The 27,928-nt window shown below is 35.7% G+C and overlaps 4 protein-coding genes across 8 annotated transcripts in view; all 4 read right to left on the reverse strand.

Moving 5' to 3' along the window:
- The window catches only part of LOC115214043 (zinc finger protein 239-like), a 26,648-nt gene extending 25,648 nt beyond the window's left edge, over nucleotides 1-1,000 (reverse strand). Inside the window, exon 1 of the mRNA XM_036504358.1 lies at nucleotides 714-1,000. The gene's annotated coding sequence lies outside the window, so the exon portion shown is untranslated. The remainder of the gene's footprint in view (nucleotides 1-713) is intronic.
- The window catches only part of LOC115214076 (zinc finger protein 271-like), an 18,949-nt gene extending 4,514 nt beyond the window's left edge, over nucleotides 1-14,435 (reverse strand). Inside the window, exons 1-2 of the mRNA XM_036504346.1 lie at nucleotides 13,736-14,435; nucleotides 6,787-7,941 (exon numbers count right to left, since the gene is read on the reverse strand). Of these exons, the coding sequence (XP_036360239.1) occupies nucleotides 6,787-7,755 (969 nt within the window). The 5' untranslated portion in view covers nucleotides 7,756-7,941; nucleotides 13,736-14,435. The remainder of the gene's footprint in view (nucleotides 1-6,786; nucleotides 7,942-13,735) is intronic.
- Nucleotides 14,436-16,164: 1,729 nt separating this feature from the next.
- On the reverse strand, nucleotides 16,165-19,707 carry LOC115214364 (zinc finger protein 239-like). The gene is made up of 2 exons (XM_029783559.2): nucleotides 19,508-19,707; nucleotides 16,165-18,177 (listed from the first exon to the last, which is right to left on the reverse strand). The coding sequence occupies exon 2, from the start codon at nucleotides 17,402-17,404 to the stop codon at nucleotides 16,676-16,678; it is 729 nt and encodes a 242-aa protein (XP_029639419.2). The 5' UTR covers nucleotides 17,405-18,177; nucleotides 19,508-19,707; the 3' UTR covers nucleotides 16,165-16,675.
- Nucleotides 19,708-21,096: 1,389 nt separating this feature from the next.
- LOC115214365 (zinc finger protein 678-like) lies at nucleotides 21,097-27,427 on the reverse strand. 5 transcript variants are annotated; one of them, XM_036504373.1, is made up of 3 exons: nucleotides 26,472-27,427; nucleotides 23,277-24,514; nucleotides 21,097-23,192 (listed from the first exon to the last, which is right to left on the reverse strand). In XM_036504373.1, exons 2-3 carry the CDS (start codon nucleotides 23,722-23,724, stop codon nucleotides 22,834-22,836), a joined length of 807 nt encoding a protein of 268 aa, XP_036360266.1. In that variant the 5' UTR covers nucleotides 23,725-24,514; nucleotides 26,472-27,427; the 3' UTR covers nucleotides 21,097-22,833. The 5 variants fall into 5 exon arrangements, with proteins under 5 accessions (XP_036360266.1, XP_036360263.1, XP_036360265.1 ...); XM_036504370.1 differs by having other exon boundaries at nucleotides 21,101-23,747; nucleotides 23,805-24,514; XM_036504372.1 differs by having other exon boundaries at nucleotides 21,102-24,514; nucleotides 26,703-27,427.
- Nucleotides 27,428-27,928: the final 501 nt, after the last annotated feature.

Here is a 27,928-nt window from a genome sequence, read left to right on the forward strand (position 1 = left end):
ACTTTATATGTACGTATATATCTATGTATCTGTTTTTGTCCCCAACAACCATTGTCGGTGTGTTTACGTCCTGGTAATTAGCAGGTGGGGAAAAGATTCCGATAAAATAAATACCGGGCTTAAAAAAAGTAAAAACAAGTACAGGTGTCGATTCGTTCGACTAAAAATTCTTCCAAGCGGTTTCCTGCACGGCCGCAGTCTAATAAATGAAACAAGTAAAAGAATATATTACGAAATACACATTTGAACAGAGGCTGGAGAGAAAAGGAACTACAAACACCAACAAAAAATAAATGTTTTTAATTATATTTTACTGCCATATATTAAAGTGAATTTAATAAGCACACTGAACAAAAAGTAAACGTATGTATTCATATTAATTGATACAGAGACATCGTCAGAAGAGAAACTACTCAGATATATAAAATATATGAACACTGAGTACAAACTGTGATTGTAACAAAAATCAGAAGACAGAGAGAGACAAAACCAATGGAAAATATGTTACAATTAATAACAAATACTTTAATGTTACCATACTGGTAAATGACTTCTAAAAGTAAGCATCACTGATGTTTCACTTGTAAATAGAGATGACACCTGCATCACCGTGAGGTGTTTATATATTGTGGTTTGTTAAAACAAAGGATTTTGCACTAGAAATACTAAAATATCATATTCAATAATTGGCGACTAACAATACATCAACTTACTGTTTTCTTTCCAACTATATCGGTCTGTTGATACATTTTCAGTTACTATTTCTACCTCTGACAAAACAAACTTCACGGATAGCACAACAAACTGATATTCTTTTAAACAAAACTAAATGACATTAATTCATGAGCCGTACTTTCGTAAAAACGTTTTTTTTAAATTATTTTCCACAATAATAATCAGTATATTGATGCAGGAAACACTGTACATAAAATTCAATTTCTATATAATCTAAATATAAAGACTGTTACATTTCGATCAACCATAACATTTATTTTACTAAAATTGATAAACAATATAGTCAAGGTGTACATAATAACTTAGTTATCTTTAAAATTCTCCAGTATGAAGAAAAATCGATATCAGTTAATGACTTAAGTTATTTTCGTTTTACATGTAAGCACAGGAAACTGACGATACGAAAGAAGTTGTATAAGAAACATTTAACATTAAAAACTCTTTATATACTTATTGCCAACTTTTGGTTTTATTCTCAAGGAATTTGCTGTTGAAAATATCATTCATCTGACCCACTGACTCGCATTCCAACCCCACATTTGATAATTGACTTCTGTCTTCAACAGTTACAAAATGTCACTATAATTTTATTGTGAATTATAAAAAATTTGCTCAAATAGTTATTCTATTTTAAGCTAGAAGTGAACTAACAGAAGCTTACACAGCACACAGGTAGTGAGACATTTTAGTGAGCAGAGGTGATGGATATATGCTTATTAGAATAGAAGCTGGTATGCCTGCAACAGATGAACGCAATGAATTGTGCGTGTTTAAGAGTTCTCACCCTTCCCCGTTTTGAGAGTAATTTTCATTAATGTTGATGACTTTCGTTTTCATTCGGATTTATTATTCCACATGATTAAAAATTTAGTTTTTTTACATGAAATATGGTATTTTGCACTAAAAGAATAGTGTTAGCAAAAGTGTGTATTGGAAATGATTTCAATATTGAATTTAATTTGTAGATGAATTTTAATACGGTACCTTCCTCCTCTTCTTTTATAACACATAAAGCAGAAAGTCCTTCCATATGCTGTTGATGTTGCCACTGAAGATTATAAGTGAAAGCAGAAAGAGAATCATGGAGGTCAACATTGTAGGCCAATCTTCTACCTTATTTCATAGGGTTTCGAGTTTAATCTCACTACATGTCATCTTGGATAAGCATCTTAACTTTGGAATGACCAAAACCTTCATCATCATAATTATCATCGTTATAAGTTTGTTTTCCAAGCTGGCGTAGACGAGATGACTCAACAGAAATCAATGAGTCAGAGAACTGTCCTAAGCTGTAATGTCTGATTTAGTGTGGTTTCAATGGTTGTATACCCTTCCTAATGCCATCTACTTTATAGAGTGTACAGGATACTTTTTTTTATAGCACTGGCACTAATGATGTTACCAAGTAACTCATAATACAAGACCCCTCAACTGAGCAAGGAGGGAATTAAAGGCATGATAGAGGGAAAGGAACAAATATCACGCTGCAGAGTAGAGAAATGGTTTCCCCAGCTGGGGTAGAGAGAGTGAGAGAGAGATGAGTGATATTTTGGTCAATGGATACTGCATAGAAGCTTATCAAAGGGACCATTTCAGTTCTAGAATTGTAGACTTAATCTGTCATCTAGTTAAACATCACCATATAGATTTTGAATGCTTTTAGTGGAGAATCACTTTATAGTAAACATTCAGATCAGGTCTCTTGTCTTCAGATAACTTTCCCCTACACAAACCAGTTTTAGAGCTACTGGGAAAAATGATGGATACTGTCTCTTCACCTAAAGATTAAGTAATAAAAATGCTGTAAAGTGAGTGGCTGATTGACAGGAAATGAGATGAATCAGATGTCAACAGCTGTATCTGAATTGAAGTCTGAACAACTTGTATAAAAATATGATGCCTGATAATGAAACACAATTGTTAAATATGGAAGATTCACTGCATCTAATGTGTGATCTGTTAGAGGTGCAAATTAGTTGAGCATTAAAATTATAAACTAGACTTTTGAAACATTAGAATGAAGTGGTTAAATGTGAGGTGATTAAATTTCACAAATCAATTGACATACAATTATAAAAAAACTAGCTTAAAAACCACTCTCCATGTGGACTTTTAATCTAGCTCCAGCAGAGGGCCAATTGGGCTTGCAACCCAAAACTAAAGAGAGCTAAATAACATGACTATATGTCGTAGTGGTGTTTGATTAGAGATTAAGGATGGATGAGCATTAATTCTGTAATGTAGTCATTCTATTGTTCCAGTTCCAAGTTGAATTACAGCCACTGACCAATTTGTCCCAAAGTTCTTATCTTAACATAAAATTAACGAAGTAAATGTCATTTATGAAGGTGGTGTGAATCATCCAAGCTTTACCTGCTAGAAATAGCAACCCAAATGCTTTTAAATCAGATCCTAATATTGGGTGTTCAAGAACCAAACGAAGGGCAGATTTTCAATCCCAGGATCATCCTGATTCCAAAGAGATATAATATGTCTATGTAGAGCAAATGTAGACTGAGATACAAGGATCCCAGAGACAAAATTTTGCTTTTATTAATATAGACATAAAAGATATGTCCAACTCATGCCAACCTGGCAGAAAAGAAAATGATACTGCTACTGCTATCTGATTATTTTTTATATATTTCTTTATATGTCAATTCTGTCTGTTTGTCTCTCTTTACCTGCCTGCCTACCTACCTACCTGTAAGGCCCAAAATATCTATACAGTCCAACCCATGCTAGCATGGAAAGCGGACGTTAAATGATGATGATGATATTCATATATGTATATATGCTTGCGAAGACATGTTGGGGCAAGCGAAATCGAAGTCAAAATCGAATTGAACCATCCAGGATCCCTGGTCTGGTGGTACGTAAAAAGCACTATCCGACTCGTGGCCGATGCCAGCGCCGCCTCCACTGGCTTCCGTGCCAGTGGCACGTAAAATACACCAATCTGACCGTACGACAGGCACCCATGCCAACCCCCTTGCTTGCGAAGACATGTTGGGGCAAGCGAAATCGAAATCAAATTGAACCAGCCAGGATCCCTGGTCTGGTGGTACGTAAAAAGCACCATCCGACTCGTGGCCGATGCCAGCACCGCCTTGTCTGGCTTCCGTGCCGGTGGCACATAAAATACACCAATCCGACCGTGGCCGTTGCCAGCCTCGCCTGGCACCTGTGCAGGTGGCACGTAAAAAGCACCCACTACACTCACGGAGTGGTTGGCGTTAGGAAGGGCATCCAGCTGTAGAAACACTGCCAGATAAGACTGGAGCCTGGTGCAGCCTTCTGGCTTCCCAGATCCCCGGTCGAACTGTCCAACCCATGCTAGCATGGAGAACGGACGTTAAACGATGATGATGATGATGATGATGATATTATATCATATATATTTGTACTTTCTTTTCCTACTGTCTCTCTTTTACCTTTCTGGCAGTTAATGATGACAATGATGCAACCGCTGTCATTTTCGAAGATAACTTCAACAACCTAATAAACTATAAAGTACTTTCACATCAACCACAACTCACGGTCTGAACATTTCAGCATTCCTTGATGAAGCTGCAAACCTTCTCTCTTTTTGTCAGTTGTTTTACTAACCACCTCTACATCTGAACACATGTGAATCCATTACAAATACATTTTTTTCAGACCATTTGCACAGCAAAATTATCATAAACATGGTCATTACATTTTGGACACATCTGGCCCACCATAGTATTGTGGTTTTACATAGGTATATTGTTTTACAGTATATCCTTTGTCATTCTCTACTTAAACAGTAATTACAAATTTCTTTCTATTGGCAAGGCACATTCCAATACACTTCATATCTACAATTTAACTTAGTTTCTTTGTATTATTTAGTGTTACCCACTTTTTCCATCACTGGTCACTCCTCAGACCTACGCATCTCTTCTCATCTTTACATTCTTACAGCTTCTACCCACCCAGACTTCATGGTCTCCTGTGTCCATCCATTTCTGTTCACCTTGTATCTTGATGGTCAACTCTAACTTCATTTTATCTCTTTCCAGCTCTACTCTGGCCACTCCCATCCTCTCTTCTATAATGTGAATAGCTGTATAACTCTTCAACATCAAGAAACCTGTTCTGTTCTGCTCCCTTCATCCTATAGCATGAAGCTGCCTCCCTCTCTACTGAAGTCCTGCCAACTCAGCCAAAGGGATGGAGGGTAACCACACTAGTGCTAGTGCCATGAAAATAATACTAAGTACATGCTATAAGTGGTTGACATTGGGAAGGGAATTCAACTGTAGGAACCATACCAACACATATACTGGAGCACAATGCAGTTTTTGAACCCATCAGATCCTGTCAAACTGACCAATTTATACCAGCATAGAACACAGACTTTTAATTTTGATGATGATAATAATGTTGATTATCAAAACTGTCACCTCATCTATTTAGTTATTTCACCATTGTTTAAGCTTGGCTGGTGGGGGAATTTACCTTACATAACCAGCCAACCTACTGCACACATAAAAAAAGGTAATATATCTATACAGTTTGGTATGGACAGAAAAAAGAGGAAAGAGTTCTATGTACATTTCTTTCTTATTGGAATATTGATCAGTAACTGTGCACTCACTCTGTATTCAAACTGTTAAATATGCAAATTAGTTGAGCCAGTTTGCCTTCACCTCTAAAATAAGTTTATAAGCAGTGTGTTTGAATTAGAGGGAGTGCTCAGTTGCTTACAAATGCAGTGTATAGATATATTGTTTGTATTCATCATAACACATAGTGATAGCTATTAAATGTTCTATTGCACATAATAGCAAGATCTTCACTGTTTTTCTCCACTTGGTATAACCCCCCCAATTTTGCTTTCGGCGCTCTCTTCTAGCAATGATGTAAAATTTCGGCAGTGATGCCAGGAACTATTCTAAATACATTGCCCTGTATATTCTGTGCAATACCCCAAAATACATTTTATTGTTTGGTATTTTTTACTTGTTTCAGTCACAAGACTGAGGCTATGCTCAGACATATCCTTGAGGAATTTACTCAATTAAATCAACCACAATACATATTTTAAAGTCTCATACATATTCTATCAATCTCTTTTTGCCAAACTGGTACATTGTGGGGACATAAACAAAACAACACAGTTTGTCAAATAGCGAGAGACAAACACTACATGCACATACCCACAACAGATTTCAGCAGCACAATTTCTACCAACAAAATCTACATAGAATGCATTTAGTCAACCAGTGCTTCTTAATCACATAATCAAGTTAAAAGAAAAATTTTATTTTACTTTACTTCCCATTTTGCATTGCAAATGTGGTGAGTGTGTGTGTGCATGCATGCTTGCATTTATATGTGTGCATGTATATGTATGTGTATATATAATGATGACAAATGTCTGTGTAACCAGAGTAGATAAAGTGAATCATTTAAAAATATAACTACCATATATTTTTAATCATTAATAATCTTATAGAAAGGTTTATACATATAAATAAAGTTTTATTCTAAAACATTAATTTTCTTCGTATTTACAATAATTTTCAACCTGATAAATGATAAGTTTAAATTTACATTCAGTTCTATTACCATGTTTTAGAATATTCTGGAAAAAAAATCTTTTAAAAAATATGCAGTTTATGTTAATGAAAATATCATTTTTGTCCATTTTCATTGTATTATCTGTATCACAAAAATTCCCTTGTGATTTCATGACATAATAATTTGTGATAAGTTTTCAAAATAATTCTATTCTTTTATTGTTTATTATCCATGTGCCTTTTCTTTATGATGAGTCAAGCTCCTACTCTCAGAGTAAGTTTTACCACAGATATCACAATGATATGGTTTTACACCAGTGTGAACAGGTTTGTGACGGTTTAAATTTTGATTATCAGCATATGATTTACCACAAATATCACAGCTGTATGGTCTTTCACCTGTGTGACCACGTACATGAAGTGTTAAATGACCTTTTTGAGAGAAGGATTTACCACAGATATCACAATGAAATGGATTTTCACCAGTGTGAACACGCACATGTTGAATTAAATGACCATTCTGAGAGAATGTTTTCCCACAGATATCACAGTGGTATGGTTTCTCACCTGTATGCATACGCATATGCTTAGTTAATCCGCTACTGGCAGAGAATGTTTTGCCACAGATATCACAGGGGTATGGTTTCTCACCTGTGTGAATACGTACATGTTGAGTTAAATGACCATTCAGAGAGAATGTTTTGCCACAAATTTCACAATGATACGGGTTGTCACCTGTGTGCACACGTACATGCCTAGTTAATGTACTATTGTTTGAGAATGTTTTTCCACAGGTATCACAGCAGTATGGGTTGTCACCTGTGTGCATGCGTAGGTGTCTAGATAATATACTATTGTTTGAGAATGTTTTTCCACAGATATCACAATAAAATGGTTTATCTCCTGTGTGAACTTGTTTGTGATTAGTTAACTTATTACACACAGAGAAGGTTTCACCACAAATATCACAATGATATGGTTTTTCACCTGTGTGAATACGTTTGTGAACAGTCAAATTACTTCTAACAGAGAATGTTTTCCCACATTCATCACAATGAAATGGATTCTCACCTGTGTGAATACGTATATGTTGAGTTAGATGACCGTTCTGAGAGAATGTTTTCCCACAGGTGTCACAGTGGTATGGTTTCTCTCCTGTATGCATGCGTATGTGTTTAGTTAATCCACTTCTATCAGTGAATCTTTTTCCACAAATATCACAGTGGTATGGTTTTTCCCCAGTGTGCATACGTATGTGTGTGGTTAATCTGCTACTTTCAGAGAATGTTTTACCACAGATATCACAGTGATATGGGTTGTCACCAGTGTGCACACGTACATGTTTACTTAATGCGCTATTGCCAAAGAATGTTTTCCCACAGACATCACAGTGGAATGGTTTCTCAACCATATGAGTACCTTTGTTATTAGTCATACTATTTCTTTTGAGGAATGTTTTTTCCAGAGACATCACAGGAATATAATATTTTTATAGATGTAGTTTCAATTTCACAGGAACTTAACCAATGTCATAAAAACAATTAATCAAATGATTAAAAAACAGTTCTTGATAATGTCAGTCTTCTGTCTTTAAAATCAGACAAATTTCTTGGTAGCTCTTGAATCAGCAATCCCCATCTCAATGTTAACACAGACACTAAAGTAAAAAACAATGAAAAATAAAGAACATGAAAATAAATTACGAAAAAAAAAAGAACAAGAAAATAAAGTAAAAAAACAATGAAAAGTTAACATAGAGGTTATTTAACTGAAGAGATTGTAAAGGGAACTGGTTGCTTCTTTACACTTTTGGGGTGCAACTTGGGTGTGTAACGAAATGTGAATATCTTCTCTGCACTGTTTGGGTGCAAGAAGCACCGTTAATTTTTATAGATGTAGTTAATTTCAAGTTTGAATACCTTCGGCGTGCGAGAAATCACCCGAAAAGGTCCTTTATAAGGAGAAACAAGAGGTCCTTTGACACAAGCAGACGTATATTTCTCTCTGTCCGTATTTGATAGCAGTCGGCTGAAGACTTTAACCAAATTGTTGCAGACAACATCGTCTTCATTTTTCCGCGGCCATCTTTAACCCGTTCTGTTTTTTGCGGCTGAACATTGTAAAATCTTACAAGCGATTAACTTTCAGCCTTGCGCGCCCAGAACCAAGGGATATCAGATATACCACTTATTTCTCACCGGTATAAGACAATAAAGTATATCTATTTTTTACGTCTGCGTTTTGTGTTTCTTTGACTGGTAGAATCTGGATTATTAAAAGGCAACAGATTGTGATTGCTTCTTGCACCCAAACAGTGCAGAGAAGATATTTACATTTCGTTACAGGTGCAACACAATTTCCTTTCTTTTTGTTTCTAGAAACTACCAGTCGGTAACAAAACGCAACTTTAAAAATATATACGATTCTTTATTCTTTTATTCACAAATGAAGCACGATGGTATACTGGCATCCACTTAGTTCAACTCAGCAAGGCTGAATTTTAACGTTTGTAAGAATATTACCCAAATTCAGCAGTTTGTAAGAATATTACCCAAATTCAGGTCAAATCCTAAGCGTCTGGGACAGGAGAATAGGCTGATCACACGTTTAAAAATATGTCCTTTCTCTTCTATCGACATGTCTCAAGTCAACGATGCTATTAAGGAACGCGATAGAATTTCTTCCCCAGTCTCTAGCGCATGTGGGAACTTCCTTATGCCTTTCCAGAAGGTTCCAACCCCGCACACGCACACTGAAGAAGGACGTTCCGCACACGCACACTGAAGAATGACGTTGCGTGTGCGCACACTGGAATATGACGTCACTACAAGATTATCAAGAGAGGTTAATTGGCAGAAGAATAAAAATAAGGTTAATTGGCAGAAGTACGTCCGAAGCTACGTGTAGTGGCTTCCCTGAATAGGAACTCAGCTCTACAGGAAAGCTTCAGTCTTCGGGAAGATGGACAAATCTGGAGATTTGTCAAGACTGCTGAAACGTGGAAGAGAGATACCAGCTGGTCTGAGTGCTCTCTACCCACAATAATTAAAAAGACTACAGCAACTCAGGGAAACTAAGCCAGAACAACCTGCCATCCTCTACACACCATCATAAACTGCGAGCAGGGTACAAATCGTTGTCCTTAAATGCTCGCAGTTTATGCAACAAAATACATTTGTTCAACGCCTACGTCAGAAGTGTTGATCCTGACTTCATCACTGTCACGGAAACATGGGCGCATTCCTTACTCTGTGATGGGGTTTTCAACATTACGGGGTACAACCTCTTCCGTAAGGACCGCACTAACCGCCGTGGTGGTGGTGTGATGGTCTACGTTCGTTCAAATTTTTTGGTAATTCCTTGTGCTGATTTGAACGAATCACAAGAAGAAGTTTTTTTCTGTGACGTGCGTATGACCATGTCAACACTCCTGCTTGGCGTTGTTTATCGTCTCCCAAATTACCATCGGGACACACAGCTTTGCAATGTCCTCCGAGCTGCTGCCAGGAAAACAGCCACTTATGTGTTTATTGCAGGCGATTTCAATCATCCTGAGATCGATTGGGAGACCTTCCATTGGCCACAGAGTGCAAACGATTTTGTTGAGCTTGTACTGGACTCAAACTGGTCACAAGTAGTCACCTCTCCAACAAGAGGCGACAACACCTTGGACCTGCTCTTCACCACAACTCCTGAAGCGGTTATCAATTGCACTACGGAGGAACCTCTAGGTGACTCTGATCATGCTATGATCATCGCCAATCTGGCTCTTGCGGGCAACAAAAACCTGAACCATCTCCAATCTGCTTCCTTCGATTGGAAGAGAGCAGATTGGAACCTGTACCACACTGAACTACAGCACCCAAACTGGCGTGAATTCTACAACTCTGGAGATGTGAATACTATACTCCAGAGTATCCTGGACTCAATATGGGCAGCATGTGCAGCATCAGTGCCACGTAAACAAAAAAAGAAGAACCGCCCCAAAAGGGCAATTTGGGAAACTTCAGCGGTCCGACTTGCCAGGAGGGAACGTCGGACTGCTGAACGGGAATACAGGTTGCATAAATCAGACACCAACAGGAAGAAGCGGAATAAATCCTCCAACCATCTCAAGCAGTGCTTGAATTTGAACAGTGCATAGCAGCCAATCCTGACAGCAAGGTTTTCTGGAAATATGTGCACTCAAAGCAGAGACCTCACTCTCCAGTGGGCCCTCTTCGCAACCCTCACACAAACCAGATCACTGACGACCCCAAGGAATGCGCAGAACTCATTGCCGAGTGCTATGCAAACATATTCACTGTTGAAAGTCAAAATGTACCATCTTCACCATCACTAACAGCAAACTCCATAACAACTATGGAATTTACACCTGCAATGCTGCGACGTCACCTTCAAAATAAGCGCAACTATGCCTCCCCTGGTCTCGATGGAGTTACATACCTGCTTCTCAAACGTGGCAGGCACTTCCTTTTACACCAGCTTTCTATTTTCTTCCAGTACTGTCTCAACAATGGTGCTACTCCGGAGCAGTGGAAAACTGCCAGTGTCATTCCTCTGTTCAAAAAGGGCGACCGCACATCACCTGTCAACTATCGCCCAGTCAGTCTCACTAGCTGTATTGCAAAACTGATGGAATCATGTGTCAGAGAAACACTCTGGAACTTCTGGAGCTCTCACAGTCTCATCCGACCCTCACAATATGGATTTGTCCCTAACTCCAGCTGCAGTGACCAGCTTGTCGAGTTCCTTGAGGACATTACTCAGATTACTGACAGTGGCTCATGAGTGGATGTTGTCTACCTTGACTTTGCTAAGGCTTTCAACTCTGTGCCACACAAAAGGCTTATGGTGAAACTCTCTGCAATGGGTGTGGGGGATGACCTTTTTAACTGGTTGAAATCCTTCATCCTCAGCCGAAAGGAGGTAGTCACAGTTCTAGGACAGCACTCTACACCATATGAGATGTCATCGGGTGTACCACAGGGATCTGTCCTTGGCCCCCTCTTGTTTGTGGCATACATTAACGACATAGATGCCAATTTAAAGAATGCCACAGTATTGAAATATGCAGACGACATCAAGCTGTACCTTGAAATCAAGAGGACAGATCCTGATGTCTACAACTCTTTCCTGCAATCAGACCTAGACACAATGCAGCAATGGATCACAGACTGGCAACTGAAACTGGCTGTGGACAAGTGTACCACCATGCATTTTGGGAGAAAAAACCCTGCGTTCACATACTCCCTCCACAACACTGATATCAAGAAATCCTCTTGCGAGCGTGACCTAGGCATCACTGTCAGCAGTGATCTGCGTTGGTCAAAGCATATCTCTAAGATTGTCAGGAAGGCCGAGGGTGTCTTGGCATCACTCAGCAGGTCTTTTGTTAGCCGCTCTCCAGCCATCTAATTAAAACTGTATACAGCTATGGTACGACCACACTTGGAATTCGCATCATCAGTTTGGAACCCCTATCTTGCACAGAACATTGACCTCCTGGAATCTGTCCAGAGACGTGCAACCAAACGCATACCCTCCATCAGACACCTACCATATTCTGAGCGCCTTGTTTCCCTGGGCATGGATTCACTGAAGCTCCGGCGTTTGGCGACGGACTTGGTAAACACCCACAAAGTTATCAACCACCTCACCAACAACAACACTGAATACCTTTTTGATCTCCATGTGTCTAACACACGTGGACATGCCTACAAAGTCAGAAAACAATACAGCTCCCATGACTTTCGGAAACATTTTTTCACGCTCAGAGTTGCTGAAGCATGGAATAAACTGCCTGCGTCAGTTGTTGACTGCCATGACACTGCATCTTTTAAGGCCCTCATGCTTTCCGAAATCCGCCGAAACTTCACCTGATTATATATACACTTTAGATGAGTTGTAGTGCACCTGAGCACTGTACACAATTATTATTATTATTATTATTATTATTATTATAAGAATAAAAATAAGAAAATATCTACAGAGGGAAGATGCAATACTCTAGCTTTGTAATGTAAATGGATGATATAATGTGTGGATGAAGATTTTAGAAACAAGATGGTAGGCTGATTGAACGAACAAATGGCAAGGACATACATATATAAAGTAGTGAGTTGAAAAAGTTTGATTTGCTGATATTGTTCCTGGAGTTACAAAAAATTCTCTCAAAAGGTTACTTAAAAGATCTAAAATCAGGCAAGAGAGATAATACCTACAAGATCAGCAAATCAAAACTTTTAGGAAATACAATGCATTAAAAATGTGAGTGGAGTTGGTCTTTGAAACCAACTGGTGAAAGTAACAAATGTTTATCTTATTAATCCTCCTCAATGAAGCATACTCAACTCAGCTGGCAACAAGACTTAGTGTGTGAGTGTGTGTGTGTGCATGTTTGTTTCTCTGTGTTATTTCTACATTCCAAAACATATAAATACAAAAAAAAAAAAACAGGACATACACACACACACACACACAGGTACAAGCGCACACGCACAACTCATTAGCTTTCTCTTTCCTACTGACAATTGACAAGACAACATGTGGTCACGGAAATCACCGAATTCAATGTTTACATTATTTCGAGTCAAAACAAGCATATTCAGTAATACACAAAAGGCGATTGCCGAAATGCACAAATTATAAATACAGTGACTTTTATGCAAAAAATAAAGAACAAATATGTTTTCAATCGCTTTTCACAGACATTTTTACTGATAAGATTAATATTTTTGATGTATAAAAACATTTCTGCGCTTTAAGGTTGTTGTTTCATTAAAATGAATAAACACACAAAATACAAGACAAACCTAGATAATTATAAACAAACTGAATGTTCAAAATATATCGAGACTGACAGCGAGCTAATTCGATTGAAACGGGACTAAATACTAAGAGAGCAAAACAAAGAGAATTTGTTATTATTGCAACAATCCATCACAGATAGTAACAAATACGATACTATTTAAGAAGAGTGGTCCCGGTGCGCGCAGTCGCGTATTCGCGCTAGCTAGTCGATCTTTACTTTGTGTTTTTGTTTTATTTACTTTGTGTAAAAAATTATCTTTTTTTTTTTATTTACTTTGCTAGGTAGTCGATGTAGGATTGACTAGTCACAACAAGCTATCGCGGATGCGCGCACCGGGACCGCTCTTCTTAAATAGTACCAACAAATACTGGAATGTCACCATGCATAATGTTACTAAATAGTTTCTAAAATTGAATATTGCTAATGTTTACATTTAAACAGATTAAACCTGAACGTAAATAGCATCACACTATCAATACATCATATTGTGGATTGTTACAAGAGACGTTTCCATTAGAAATAATTAGCTACTGAAAACACATCAACTTGCTGCTTTTTAATCTCTTTCTCATTATTTGGTGTTATAAAATTGAGAGATAATTTGATCTATGGATATATACAGACATAATATACTTACTATCTGTCCAATAAACCATCTTTACTGATTCACAGAACCCAAGTGATATACTTCCATGCAGACTTAATCAAATCTTCAGCCGTATTTTCGTAAAAACGGATCTCTCTCTCTTCTTTTTTGTTATCCAGTACTCCAATATTAAGATGTGTAGCTGAAATTTATTTCTATCATCAAACAAATAGAGTACTTATGCTGTGATTGGGTGATCCTACTTATATCGAAGTTTTGCCCTGTAATTGTATATTTCGTGATTTCAAAGTTGCACTTTTCTATTTCAAGAGGGGTCAAAATTTTCGTCACATTACTGCGACCTGTCACTCACAAAATTCCACTGCAGATGTTTTAAAGTCCTTTTTCTTTTCTCTCCCTTTTCCTTGTTATACTTACACTGATATAAATCTGTTGTACAGATGTTTGATCTTTTGGAACTAGTCACTTCTGGGTTCTAGTCTATGCTGGCATATCTATTGCAAATATCAGTTATACACTATGGTGTAAACGTTATTAATCAAGGAATAGAGGTGCAGGTATGGCTGTGAAGTTGAAACTTTTCTTCTCAATTACATGGTTTGGGATTTATCCTCATTGCATCACACATTAGGTATCTTCTATTATAGCCCTGGGCCAACCAAAACTTTGTGAGCGCATTTAATATATGCAAACTGAAAGAAGCTAGATATCTACCTATTTGTCTGTATTTGTGTTGCTTTGTCTTGACATCACATGATAGTTGTAAATGAGTGTCACTGTTATACAAGTAGTGTCATTCATTTCCAACGTTCTGTGAAAACGTGTTTGGTCATGGGAAAATATTACTTTACTTGGAAACAGGTAAAGGTTGGTGAGAAGAAGGGCATCGGGCTATACAAAATTTGCCTCAATAAACCAAATTTGACCTATGCAAGTTTGGAATAGTAAGCATTAAAATTATGATGAAAATTAAATCTATTTTCCTTTTCCTCACAAGTAGGGGAAACAATTCTTGACTTCTGATGTTAAACCTTGTTAACTGCAAAGATTATGTAATGCATTGATTACAACATTCTACTGCCAAGCATGTCAATTAAATATATATACAGTTGCATGTGTGTATGTGAACATGTGCACAAGTGTGTATATGTGTGTGTGTGCATGTTTATATATATATATATAAAGTGAGTCTGCATGTGCATGTGAGTGTATGTATATGCCTATGTATATATACATGCAGTGTGTACATACTTTTCAGTCTGTATGCATACTCGCATTTATAAAAATGTGAACACATGTATGATATGACAGTCCAGCTAACATGCACTTTCAATTTGAAAGTAAGTTTGAAAATTGTGTCTTTATGTGCTCCATATAGCAAAATTGGTAGAATAGTCAGTACTGTTGATGACAGTGTGTGTAGAAATATCTGTTCTTCACATGACATCATGCATAGAATGGACAATTTTCTGTGTCACAATGTATGCAACCAAGGTAAGTGGGGATGTCAGTAATTAGATACACCTATTGATATTGCAGTACATTAATCACCGACTAGATGAGAATTAACTTAATTTAAGCATCAAGTATGCAAATTTGCATTACAGATAAGTTATGAGATACAATCAGTCATCTTTCAGGAGAGATTTACTACAATGTTCCCCTTCCAGATTGATGGTAACAAAACGAACAGCAATAAATTATGAATTTACTCCAGCACAGAAAAATAAATGTTTAATGTGTAAATGTAAGTGTAGTTATGAAATTCTTGCATTAACAAGTAAGTTGGTATGAACTAGTCACTAACATTGTTCCAGGTTCAGTCCCACTGCACAACACCTAGGGCAAGTGTCTTCTACTATAGCCTCGGGCTGACCAAAGCCTTTTGAGTGGATTTGGTAGACGGAAACTGAAAGAAGTCCATCGTATATATATATATATATATATATATATATATATATATATATATATATATATATATATATATATATATATGTATGTATGTATGAATATGTTTGTGTGTCTGTGTTTGTCCCCTCAACATCTCTGTCACTTAGCGATTCAGCAAAAGACCGATAGAATAAGAAGTACTAGGCTTACAAATGTAGTTCACATGGACATACCCTTTAACACTTATAACATTTAAATACTTCAACTTCATCAATCATATTCTGATAGCAACAGTAATGTAACATGCATTCTTCTGTGTCACACTTTTACTTTCTACCCTTAAATGGGTAACTTAGCTTTTCAAACTTCATCCTCCTATTCAACTATTGTATACTGCTTTGCTCCAAGTCCTGCTCTAACTGTACAATTAGTCACTTCTAACATGTTACAATTTGACAATATCCAGTCCTCTATGATGCTACAAGTCAAAATTATATCTCTCAAATAACATTGAGAGATATTTGTCAGCACATCTAGATTTTCTTTCTCCATTTGTGTCTCTGCTTTTCATATTATTTAACATTCTGCATGCAATAATCAACAGGTCAGAGTGTTTCAATTAAAGTTAACAGTTTACAGCAAATCATCCTACTTCTAAATACACAAACTTATTCTTGCAGAAACAAATGATGAAATAGTTTTTGTAGATTATCAAAACTTTAATTAAAAGACAAAGAAATACATCAGTCACAAAATAGAACAATTCATAGCATTAAAATGATGACAAATGTCTGTGTAAGCAAACTAGATACTAAAGTTAATCCAAAATGAATCATTGAAAAATGTAATAACCATGTAGTGGAGAGATTCATACATTCATATGAACTTTTATTATAAAACTATGCACTGCTTCTTATTTACAATTACCTTCCATGCTTCAGTTCTATCATCATGTAGAATGTGTAAGAAAAAAGAAAATCTCCAGATTATATTTGTCCATTTTCCAAAAAATTCCTTTGTATTATCTGTCCCATAGAAATTCCCTTTTGCCTTCATGAGGTAACAGTTCATAAAACTTCTTCAGATTAATTCTTTTATTGCTTGCTGTCCATGTGCCTTTTTTTTATGATTAGTCAAACTCCTATTCTCAGAGTAAGTTTTACCACAAATATCACAATGATACGGTTTTACACCTGTGTGAACTGGTTTGTGACGATTTAAATTCTGATTGTCAGCATATGATTTACCACAAATATCACAAGTGTATGGTCTTTCACCTGTGTGACCACGTACATGGAGTGTTAAATGACCTTTCTGAGAGAAGGATTTACCACAGGTATCACAGCGAAATGGATTCTCACCTGTGTGAATACGTACATGTTGAATTAAATGACCATTCTGAGTGAATGTTTTATCACATATATCACAGTGATATGGTTTCTCACCTGTGTGGATGCGTACATGTTGAGTTAAATGAGTATTCACCGAGAATGTTTTCCCACAGATTTCACAGTGGTATGGATTGTCACCTGTGTGCATGCGTATGTGTCTAGATAAATTACTCTTGCCAGAGAATCTTTTTCCACAAATATCACAGTGGTATGGTTTCTCACCTGTGTGCATGCGGATGTGCTGAGTTAATCTATTACTGACACAGAATCTTTTACCACAGATATCACAGTGGTATGGGTTATCACCAGTATGTATGCGTATGTGTCTAGTTAATGCACTACTGCCAGAGAATGTTTTCCCACAGATATCACAATAGTATGGATTCTCACTACCCTGAGCACCTCTGTGATTAGTCATGTTACCTCTTCAAAAAAATGTTTCCCTACAAGTATTAAAATAGCATGGCTTTTCACTTGTGTAAATAGGATTGTGTCTATTAAATGGATATTCTAAAATATGCTTACTACAAATACCATTTTCATACAGTCCTGTGTGGATCTTTTGCCAAACATTAATTTATCAAATGCAGCAAATATTTTTCCACAGATATTGCAATGATATGGTTTCTCACATAAATGAATATATTTGTGTGTAGTCAAATGACTTTGCTAAGAGGTTACTCTCCACAAATATCAAAACAGTATAACTTTTCACCAGTATGGATATGGTTATGCTTGGTCAAATTACTGATGTAGGATAAAGTTTTACAAAAAATTATGCCCTGATAAAATTTCTTATCATTCTGGACATCATTATGCAAGAACAAAATTTGTTTTTGGTAATTATTTAACTATTAATTTTAAAACATTTAAGCTTTTTAGCTTTTATGAAAAAAAATACTTTCTGCAATAAAGGATTAAACTATATAAATGTTTTTTTACTGGTATACAAGAGACAAAATTTGTATTTTTGCGTAGCAACTAGATTCTGATTTAGCTTGATCATGTTACATATCTCTATCACAATGTGCTTATAATCTTAATTCAAACATTAAAGCAACTTCCTCAAGATTTTATAGATGTGTTACTTGTAATCTATTCTTCATAATACCAGTTTTCTTTCTTCAAAATCTGGTGAAGTTCCTTAAATATACTGAATTCCACAATACCATGTCATTGTCACCACAAAACCTGAAATATAAAACATAAGGTAAAAAGGACAATGTAAATGAAAGTTATTAGAGAAATAGGGCTTGACTAAATTGAATGAAAGAATAAAAGGGAAAGAGCAGAAAAATAATATTAAGGATATATAAAGGAAATGACTGATGTTATGCATGGATAAGAACTTTTGAAAGGAAATAACGAGACACACAGATATAGAAAGAAATCAAGAATTCTTTTTGTAGGAGTATACACATATAAATAGCAAACTGTTGTCTACATAGAAGGTAGAAAAAAAAAGCAATGAAAATTTAACACAAAGATTTGAAGAGAATGGGGACTAGACCAGAACAATAACAATGTTACAATAAAAAAAAAAGAAAATACTGTGAAGGTAAGACGCAATAGTATGGACATATAGTGTGTAAATGAATGATGCATAGATGAGGTAATAAATGAAGTATACAGATGTAGAAAAACTAATAATTTATTTATTTATTTATTTTATGTGAGTGGACTATAATATAAATAACTCGGGGACACCATCAATCTACTAAAGAAAACATACCCATCAGAACTAGGCAATATCAATGAGTACATCTCTTTTGGACTGGATAAAACAATTTAATAACATTGGAAGTAACACACAATACAGCGATGTACATGACATTGGGACTTTGATGGAGCGAAGCTATGAGGTGGTTACCAGGGATATAAAAGAAAGTTGGATACACACCCTCGGAATAGGGGCGGAAATCTAATTACAAAGATTCTGTTGTTCACAATAAAATTGGATGAGAGCTAAAAGACAGTAAGGAACTTAGGGAGCATAAAATATTTTATGAGTTTTATGACAGAAGACATTAAAAGCAATCCACCATATATGGATGCTAAATAATGCATTTTCATTTAACATTGTCTATTAACATACATATACGAATAGATGCCTCGTCAAAACACAAAACACTTTGGAAGAACAAAACATATCGGGACTCAGAACAAACTGATATGATTGAAAAGAGATTTAATGACAACAGACAAAAAACAAGATTTGTTATTAATTGTGACAATCTGTCACAAATGATACTTGAAAGTTACTATGCTTAATGTTTGGTAAATAGTTTCTGAAACTGAATGTCGTTAATATTTAAATTCAATCGAGTTTAAGCCTGAATGTAAATAACAACTGACTACCAATAGATCATAATATGGATTGTTACAACAGAGAGGCTTTTTGTACTAGAAATATTAAAATAATTAACAACTGACAAAGCATCAACTTAATGTTTTATCTGTCTCTCAGTATTTGGGGAGATAATCATATACAAGGAGATATGTAGAGATATAATATACTCACTATATGTTCAGTCAAGAAATTCCACTGATTTCACAGAACCTTAGCGATAAACTTTAATGCAAACCTAATTCATCAAATCTTCAGCCGTGTTTTCGTAAAAAAAAGACTTTTTTTCTCATTATTTTGTGTTGTAACACCGAGTGATGGTCTGATCTGTGTATGTATATATATATATATATATATATATATAAAGAGAGAGAGAGATGATATACTCAATTTATGTGCAGTCAACCAACTTTATTTTCACAAAATCTACGTGACATACTTTAATACCAACTTAATCCATCAAATCATCAGCCGCACTTTCGTAAAAAAAAAATAGATACATCTCTATTTTAAACTTTCTTCTATTTGCTTTTTATTTATTTATTTTTCTCTCTTCCCATTCTCTGTGTGTTATCTTCCTTTATTGGGAAATTGTACGTAAATTCTATTTTTGTATATTAGCTACATGAACGATGTTATCAAATGTTTTCTAAAATGAATGCACATACAAGAAAACAGAGCAAGTTGATCAATTCCTTGTGAGTGAATTTGACAGATGATAACTGCGGAAGGCCATTGTATATGTGTGCCAGCCATTTAGGTTTGTTTATGCCCCTATAATCTAGCAGTTTTACACCGATAAAATACTAATTAGACTTGGAAAATAAGAACTGGGGGCAATTTGGTCAATTTAACCATTTAGGGCAGTACTCCATCATGGCCGTTGACAATCTGGTGTGTTTGTTTGCCAACCCAGGCTTCGCTGCTCATCAAGCTGAGAAGAGTAAATTATCGACCACTCTCTGACTGATTTGTAGTCCAGCCTGTGGGTGTAGAACCTTCAGCCTACATACCTGCTCTTGGAGCAGAGATGGCTATCTACAAATGCGAACCCTGTGAGTCGGAGTGGCTGTTCCAGTGTGTCACCCTCACCATCCTCCTGGGCAATACCTTTTCTATTTTGTCCACCAGGACCATGAGGCAGACTGACAAGTTTTATGTCTTATAAACATAGCAACAAAAATGACATTAAATAAAAACCAAGTTTATATACAACTGTTTGTCTGGTTATCTATGACTGAGATGTACGCTATGACTGTACGCTAAATTCTTAGAATTCCTGAGCCTCCCTCCCAACCGGTTTGCCTCCCCTTACTAAAAGGGTGGTGTACGTGGATACTATTTCAAGTCCATATAAGGAAATATTATTGCATCATCATTTTTTAAAGAAATAAGATTAATCACCATGCAATGACTAAGGAAGATAGTCTGATAAAGGGGCATATAAGCTCTTCACTGAAAAAAGACTTTCCCATCCGATATATATATATATCCTTCTGGTGCAAATGGTTTTTTATATGGCACTGTTTTTACAATCCTTTATATAATAATGGTATTTTTATATTGGCTTAAAGCTTATGGCGATCAGCGTGCAATGACTAAGGAAAATGGTCTAATAAGCTCTCAACAAAAAAAAAGAAAGCTTTCCTATCTGCTGCTTTGGCATGGTTTCTATGTCAACCATTTTACAAAGTGTACAGGAGGCTTTTTATGTGGCACCAGCACCAGTAGAGGCACCAAGTAACTTGCAAGATGAATACTTATTAACAGGGAGAAGGAGTGAAAGATTAGAGAATAATAGAAGGACAGAGATAAGAGACTTACTATGAAGAAGAGATAGGGAGAAAGATAGAGACAGTCAGATTGAGAGAGAGGGAGAGATAGGGAGAAATAGATGGTGTTGAAGATACATTGGGATCTACCTGTAAGTATAAGTGGTACAAAGGGGATAGAAAGGGATGCTCCATAAGAGTGTGAGAGGAGCAGCATGGAAGACAGATTTTAAATGATGATGATGATGTGCTGGGGCTAAATTTGACAGTTTGCATGAGAGGAAAAGAAAACATAATATTCTATCAAAAAAATAAAAGTACTTTAAAAAATAACAACTAGATAACGGTTGGGAGGTGACAGTTTACTCAAAGTAGCCACCCTCAGTTTCTATCACAGCAGCCACAAGATGGTTCTGGAACATGGTGTACGCATTCTTCAGTGTCTCTGGGAAGATCTTCAAACACCTCCTTGATCTTAGCCACCAGTTCAGCTGTGGTATTGAAGGCAGAGCAGTTGGTGTCTTTCTCAACCATGCCCCACACATAGTAATCCATGGGATTACAATTGGAGAATTAGGAGGCTAGAAGTTGGGGCTGATAAAGTCATAGAAATTCTCTGACAACCACTTCTGACTCTTTCTGGAGGTATAACAAAGAGCTGAATCTTGCTGCCACACACATGGACTTCCAGCAACAATCCTCTCAAGCAGGGATTGACCAGTTTCCAGCAGCTTCATATAACCATCTGAAATGAGCCTAAAGCCCTGATCAAATATGTGGGTATGAATTCCAGTGTGCAGATGCAATTAGAACGTCTTCTGTGTCCCTTCTTGCTGGCCATGGCTTTGTAGCCTCTGTTGCAGCTGTCCAGGTCTTACAACCTTTACAGAGCACTGAGCAGCAGTCATGATGTTGGCATTTTTGATACCTGCTGCAAATCATTAAGATACATGTAACTCTTTTTCAATATTCAGATGGCTTCCAATCTCCCATGTCAGCTAACTTTTTCTTAACTACAACTTTAATCTTTATGCTTTCTAGTGATGTTGATTGTTCACAAATTCATTAAGTTGTTCTTGAAAAAAAAAAGTGACATAAAAAAATCATCAAATTTAGCTGAGTACCCTGTATGTGTGTGTGTGTGTGTGTGTGAGCTTTTACTAATCAATGCCATACTGTACAAAATAACTAGTTTTATTTAAAGTAAAGCATTTATATCAAATCATCCTACTTCAAAATACTTCTAATAGAAAGAAATGGTGAAATAGTTTTTATAGATTATTGCAACTTTAATTGAAAGACAGAAAAATACATTAATCACAAAATAGAACAGTTCATAGCATTAAAATGATGACAAATGTCTGTGTAAACAGAGTGGATATTAAAGTTAATAATTTAAAAATATATATTTTTGATCATTAATAATCTCATAAAGAGGTCTATAGGTTTATGTAAATTTCCTTTTATAAAACATTAAACTGCTTCATATTTACAATGTTTTAGCCAAATAAAGTCAAAATGACATGTAAGTCTATATTCAGTTCCATTGCCATGTTGTAGAACATTCTGGAAAGAAGTTTTTAAAAAGTATGTAGCTTATGTTTGTCAAAGACAAACATTGTTATGAAAACATAGTTTTTATCCACTTTCTATAATGTTCCCAAAAAATTTCATTGCATTATGCCTCAGAAATTTGCTTGTGAATTCATGAAATTTTTCAAAATGATTCTATTCTTTTACTGTTACTTGTCCATGGGCCTTTTTTTTATGATGTGTCAAACTCCTATTCTCAGAGTAAGTTTTACCACAAATATCACAATGATATGGTTTTACACCAGTGTGTACAGGTTTGTGACGGTTTAAATTCTGATTGTCAGCATATGATTTACCACAAATATCACAAATGTATGGTCTTTCACCTGTGTGACCACGTATATGAAGTGTTAAATGACCTCTCTGAGAGAAGGATTTACCACAGGTATCACAGCGAAATGGATTCTCACCTGTGTGAATACGTACATGTTGAGTTAGATGACCATTCTGTGAGAATGTTTTCCCACAGATATCACAGTGGTATGGCTTCTCACCTGTATGGACACGTACATGTTGAGTTAGATGACTATTGTCAGAAAACGTTTTACCACAGATTTCACAGTGGTATGGATTGTCACCAGTGTGCACACGTATATGCTTAGTTAATGAACTATTGCCAGAAAATGTTTTACCACAAATATCACAATGGTATGGCTTTTCCCCAGTGTGTACACGTATGTGTTGAGTTAAACCACTTCTGTCAGAGAAATTCTTTCCACAAATATCACAGTTGTATGGTTTCTCACCTGTGTGCATGCGTATGTGTCTAGTTAATCTATTACTGTCACAAAATTTTTTTCCACAGATATCACAGTGGTATGGATTATCACCAGCGTGCATGCGTACATGTCTTGTCAATGCACTGTTACCAGAAAATGTTTTTCCACAAGTATCACAAGGGAATGACTTTTGTCTTATGTGAACCTGTTTGTGTCGAGTCAAACTATTACAGACAGAGAATGTTTTCCCACATATATCACAGTGATATGGTTTCTCACCTGTGCGAGTAAGTTTGTGATTAGTCATTTTACCTCCTTCAGAAAATATTTGCTTTCAACGGTATTAATGTATTTGTGTCTATTCAAATTATAAGTGAGAAAATGTTTCTGCATACCATGCTGATAATTCTTCTCCTAAATATATATATATATATATGTGTGTATGTATATGTGTGTGTGTGTACAGTTAATTTATCATTCTGCAAGAAACTTTTCTCATAGATTTCAGTGATATGATTTCTCACCTGAATGAATATATTTGGATTTAGTCAAATACCTTACTGTGTGATTGTTCTACCATAGATATCACAGTAGTTTAGCTTTTCACCAGTATGAACATATTTATGCTTGATCAAATTATTGTTGTCAGAGAAAATTTTGGCAAGATTATGCATTGGCAAGCTTTGTATTTCTGAACATTTTTACAGAGACAGCTGTTTTTAGCAACTGATGTACTGTGAATCCTAATAGGTTTGAGTTGGCATGAAGTGTTCTATTGTGAATTAGAAAAATTTTAATCTGGTATGAAGTAATTTTTGTTTAAATAAGGCATTAGATGATGTGAATACTTTCTTCCTGATGTTTTTGTGATGTGATTTATTCTGTACACCTACACATAACAGATTCTGTTTGTTACCATGCTTCATGTCTCAGTTGTAATATGTTTACAGTCTTAAATTAAATTTCAAAGTCACTTATTTGAGGTTATAAAGAACAGCCACTTGTGTACTTCATAATGTATATCTTGTCTTCAAAACCTGACAGATTTCTTTAAATAAAAGGAATCTATCATTACCATTTCAATGTCACCAGAAAACCTGAAATAAAAAATATAAGGTATAAAAGGACAATGAAAAGCTAAGATGGAGGTTATTAGAGAAATGGGGCTTGACTAGATTGAATGATAGAATAATAAGGAAAGAGAAGACATGCAATAAATCATCTAAATTTCTGATCAAAAACTAGTCAGCTATTTTAAGGAGACTTGTTTCTTTTCAGCAATAACACAATCAACACTGATAGAAATATCGACCATTTGATTACTTGTATATCCATACATTGTCAATGTGAATGGATAGTTGATCTTCAAATTGAAATAGTTTTATTGATTTACTGATTGTTACATATATCTATGCAATAACGTAATTGTAAGGTCTGGATGCTGAACAAATTTAATTGGTTTCTTTTATTCCCCACCACTCCCAACAAAATATGTTAAAAGTTATTTTGAAAAGCAAAGCTATTGCAACATTTCGTCGTCATTATTATGTCCCTTTAATCAACGAACTTTACAATGAAGTCCGAGAACAGTTTCTGATTTCACTATTAACTTTTATTACAATGACTACGGAACACCGCTTGAGACTGAAATTGATAGAAAGTACTACAGGAGACATTGGACCTTTGATGTTATAAAGAGGAGTGGTGGTCATGGAAATGTTGAATGGTGAAGGTGAGAAACATTAGAAGACATTATCAATATAGGGACAGAAAGATGAAAAACCTCTGATGGAATATATGATACAGGTTGTGATGTGTACAATAATAAAAATGTTGACGAAAATAAAAGGCATATTTACATAAGTGTGCCCCGCGCCTCTGACTTTGTTTCCTCATAACTTTCTAAACAATATCTATTTTTCAATATGTTCTACAAATATGTTTCAGATGGTATAGATTACGATTATATTAGAATATGTTGCGAATTTTTTTCGGGGGTTATTAGAAGAGTTTCAGATAATTTACATGTCCTGACTTTTGTTTCCTCATACGTTTTGATGATGATTACAAATATGTTGAAAAAAAAACACTTTTGAGGAGTATTCTACTCTTTCCCTTCTGGAATATGTTGAATGAACATTAAAAAAAAAATGAAAATGTCAAGACCTATAGCATACTAAATAGCCTTACCAATAAATTTACCTCTGATAATTTTGCTTTTCCAAATTATGACGGTATTTCTGGAAATTTTCATTTTATTAGAAAATATTCATTTAGTGAACTCCAGAAGGGAAAGGGAAAGAAATTGTCAGCTACATTATCATATTTTTAAAACATAGTTGGAATATACATCATCAGAACGTATGAGGAAACAAAGTCAGGACGTGTGAAATATCTGCTACCCCAATCAGTTTTTCTTATCTCACATTAAATTCCGATATAATCGTAGTATAAACCATATGAAAGGTATTTGCGCAGTTTCATTAAAAATATATAAATTTTTCAAAATGTTATGAGGAAGGCCTCACTTGTGCAGCTATGCCCAACAAATATATTTCGGTAGATGCTAAAAAGCGGTATGAAGGGAACATGGGTCCTGCGAGTCTTTATATATTATACTCAGGAGTTTTACAACAGAACCAATTAAAAATACACATATTCAGCAAATACATGAGATTGCTAAAATTTACAAAATATAATTACATATTAGTTTATTTATTCATACATTTATTTTCTATATCAAGTTTATTAAATGCGTCTGATTAGAGATTTGAAAATTACGAATGGAGCAAACATTACTTATTTTTAACAATATTTATGTAAATATTTAACAATATGATGTCTAGCATGTTTGCACTGCTCTTCGAGGATTTTATATTTCATTAAAGTGGATTGTAAATAAACACATGGAACACGAGATAAACCTAAACTTCTCTGAATGTTCAAAATATATCAAGGCTCTCTACAAACTGATTTTATTAAAATAAGATTCTCAAGAGAGAACACTGTGACAATTAATAAACAAATAGCTATCGTATATTTAGTTCAACTTACTGATATCATTCATTCTGTATTTTCCCACAATTTGATGTCATAATATAAAAAGGAGAACAGATCTGTGAGTATTTACACTGATATATATCTTCAATAAATAAACTTGGTTGATAACATAAAACTTAGTTATATACTTTAATAAGATAAATCCAGGTAGAATGCATCAGAATATACAAGCATAGCCAGGAAAAGAAAAAAAACAACGAAGAGGAGTTGAGAGAATTTCATTACATTGTGAGGAAGAAACAAAAAATAATTCATCAAATTCGTCAAAAACAGAAGAGAGAGAACAGAAAAGGAGAATAGTATTAAGTCATCTTATGAAATTGAAGCAGAATAACAAATTGCAGAACGGAAGTGTGGAGAACACTGTTTTGCACCCTAAAGAGCGAAAAGCCGAGGAAGATAAGCAACTGACTGACTATAAAGATTAAGGAAATGTGTGTGTATGTTGAGTGTGGTGTCCTGAAGTGTGGAGGGTGTGAATAGAGCATAAAGAGAGGGCTAGATGTAATGTGTGTGAAGATGTGGACGTGCTCGTGCTGGAGTTTATTAGTGTATACAGGGGGAGGTTGCGAAGAGAAAGGTATGGAGGAATGCGCTGTAATAACGGTCGCTGTTTGTGATTCCCAATTTCAGGCGACAACCCTCCAACTCCTGGCTCTGTTTAGTAGTTGCTAGTGAGGGTTTTACGAAGTCGGAGTGCAAATCAGCAACTTCTTTAAGTCCGTCTTTTACGACACGCAGAGGAAATGTTGGATCTATTCTTTGACATGATGGTCTCCACTCAGCATGAGATGATAGTAACTTGATAATTAATCTCAGCCTCGATTAGTATGTGTTTAAATTGAGAATGAATTGCTATTACCAATGCAAATGAGAGACAGGAGTTCTGTTTTGTAGCATAATGTCACAAAATGAGAGATACAGGCCGGTGTGCCCTGGAGAATTAAAGTAGCAGACTATAATATAATAATGAAATTATTGTATACAGTGCTCAGGTGCACCACAACTTGTCAGAAAGTGCGTATAGAGTATATGCAGTAATGTACAAATGTCTGGAAAGCGAACAATGTAAGAATCAGATACATGCTTGTATGTGTATGGAGGGGAGAAAATCAGGTGTAGTGTTGGCGAATCTCAGAAAGCATGGAAGTTTTGAAGGATGCAGTGCTCCGACAACTAACAACTGATGCCGGCAGTTTGTTCCATGCAACTCTCAGTGTGAAAAAATGTTTCCTAAAGTCATGGGAGCTGTGCTGTTTTCTGACTTTGTAAATATGTCCACGGGTGTTAGACGGGTGGAGTTTGAAAAGGTGCTCAGAATTATTGTTTGTAAGATGGTTGATAATTTTATGGGTGTCTGCCAAGTCAGCTGCCAGACGTCGGAGTTTCAATGTGTCCATGCCCAGGGAAGTAAAGCGTTCAGAATATGGCAAATGCCTGATGGAAGGTAT

The sequence above is a fragment of the Octopus sinensis genome, linkage group LG7 (assembly GCF_006345805.1).
Source record: "Octopus sinensis linkage group LG7, ASM634580v1, whole genome shotgun sequence".
Taxonomy (NCBI): Eukaryota; Metazoa; Mollusca; class Cephalopoda; order Octopoda; family Octopodidae; genus Octopus; species Octopus sinensis.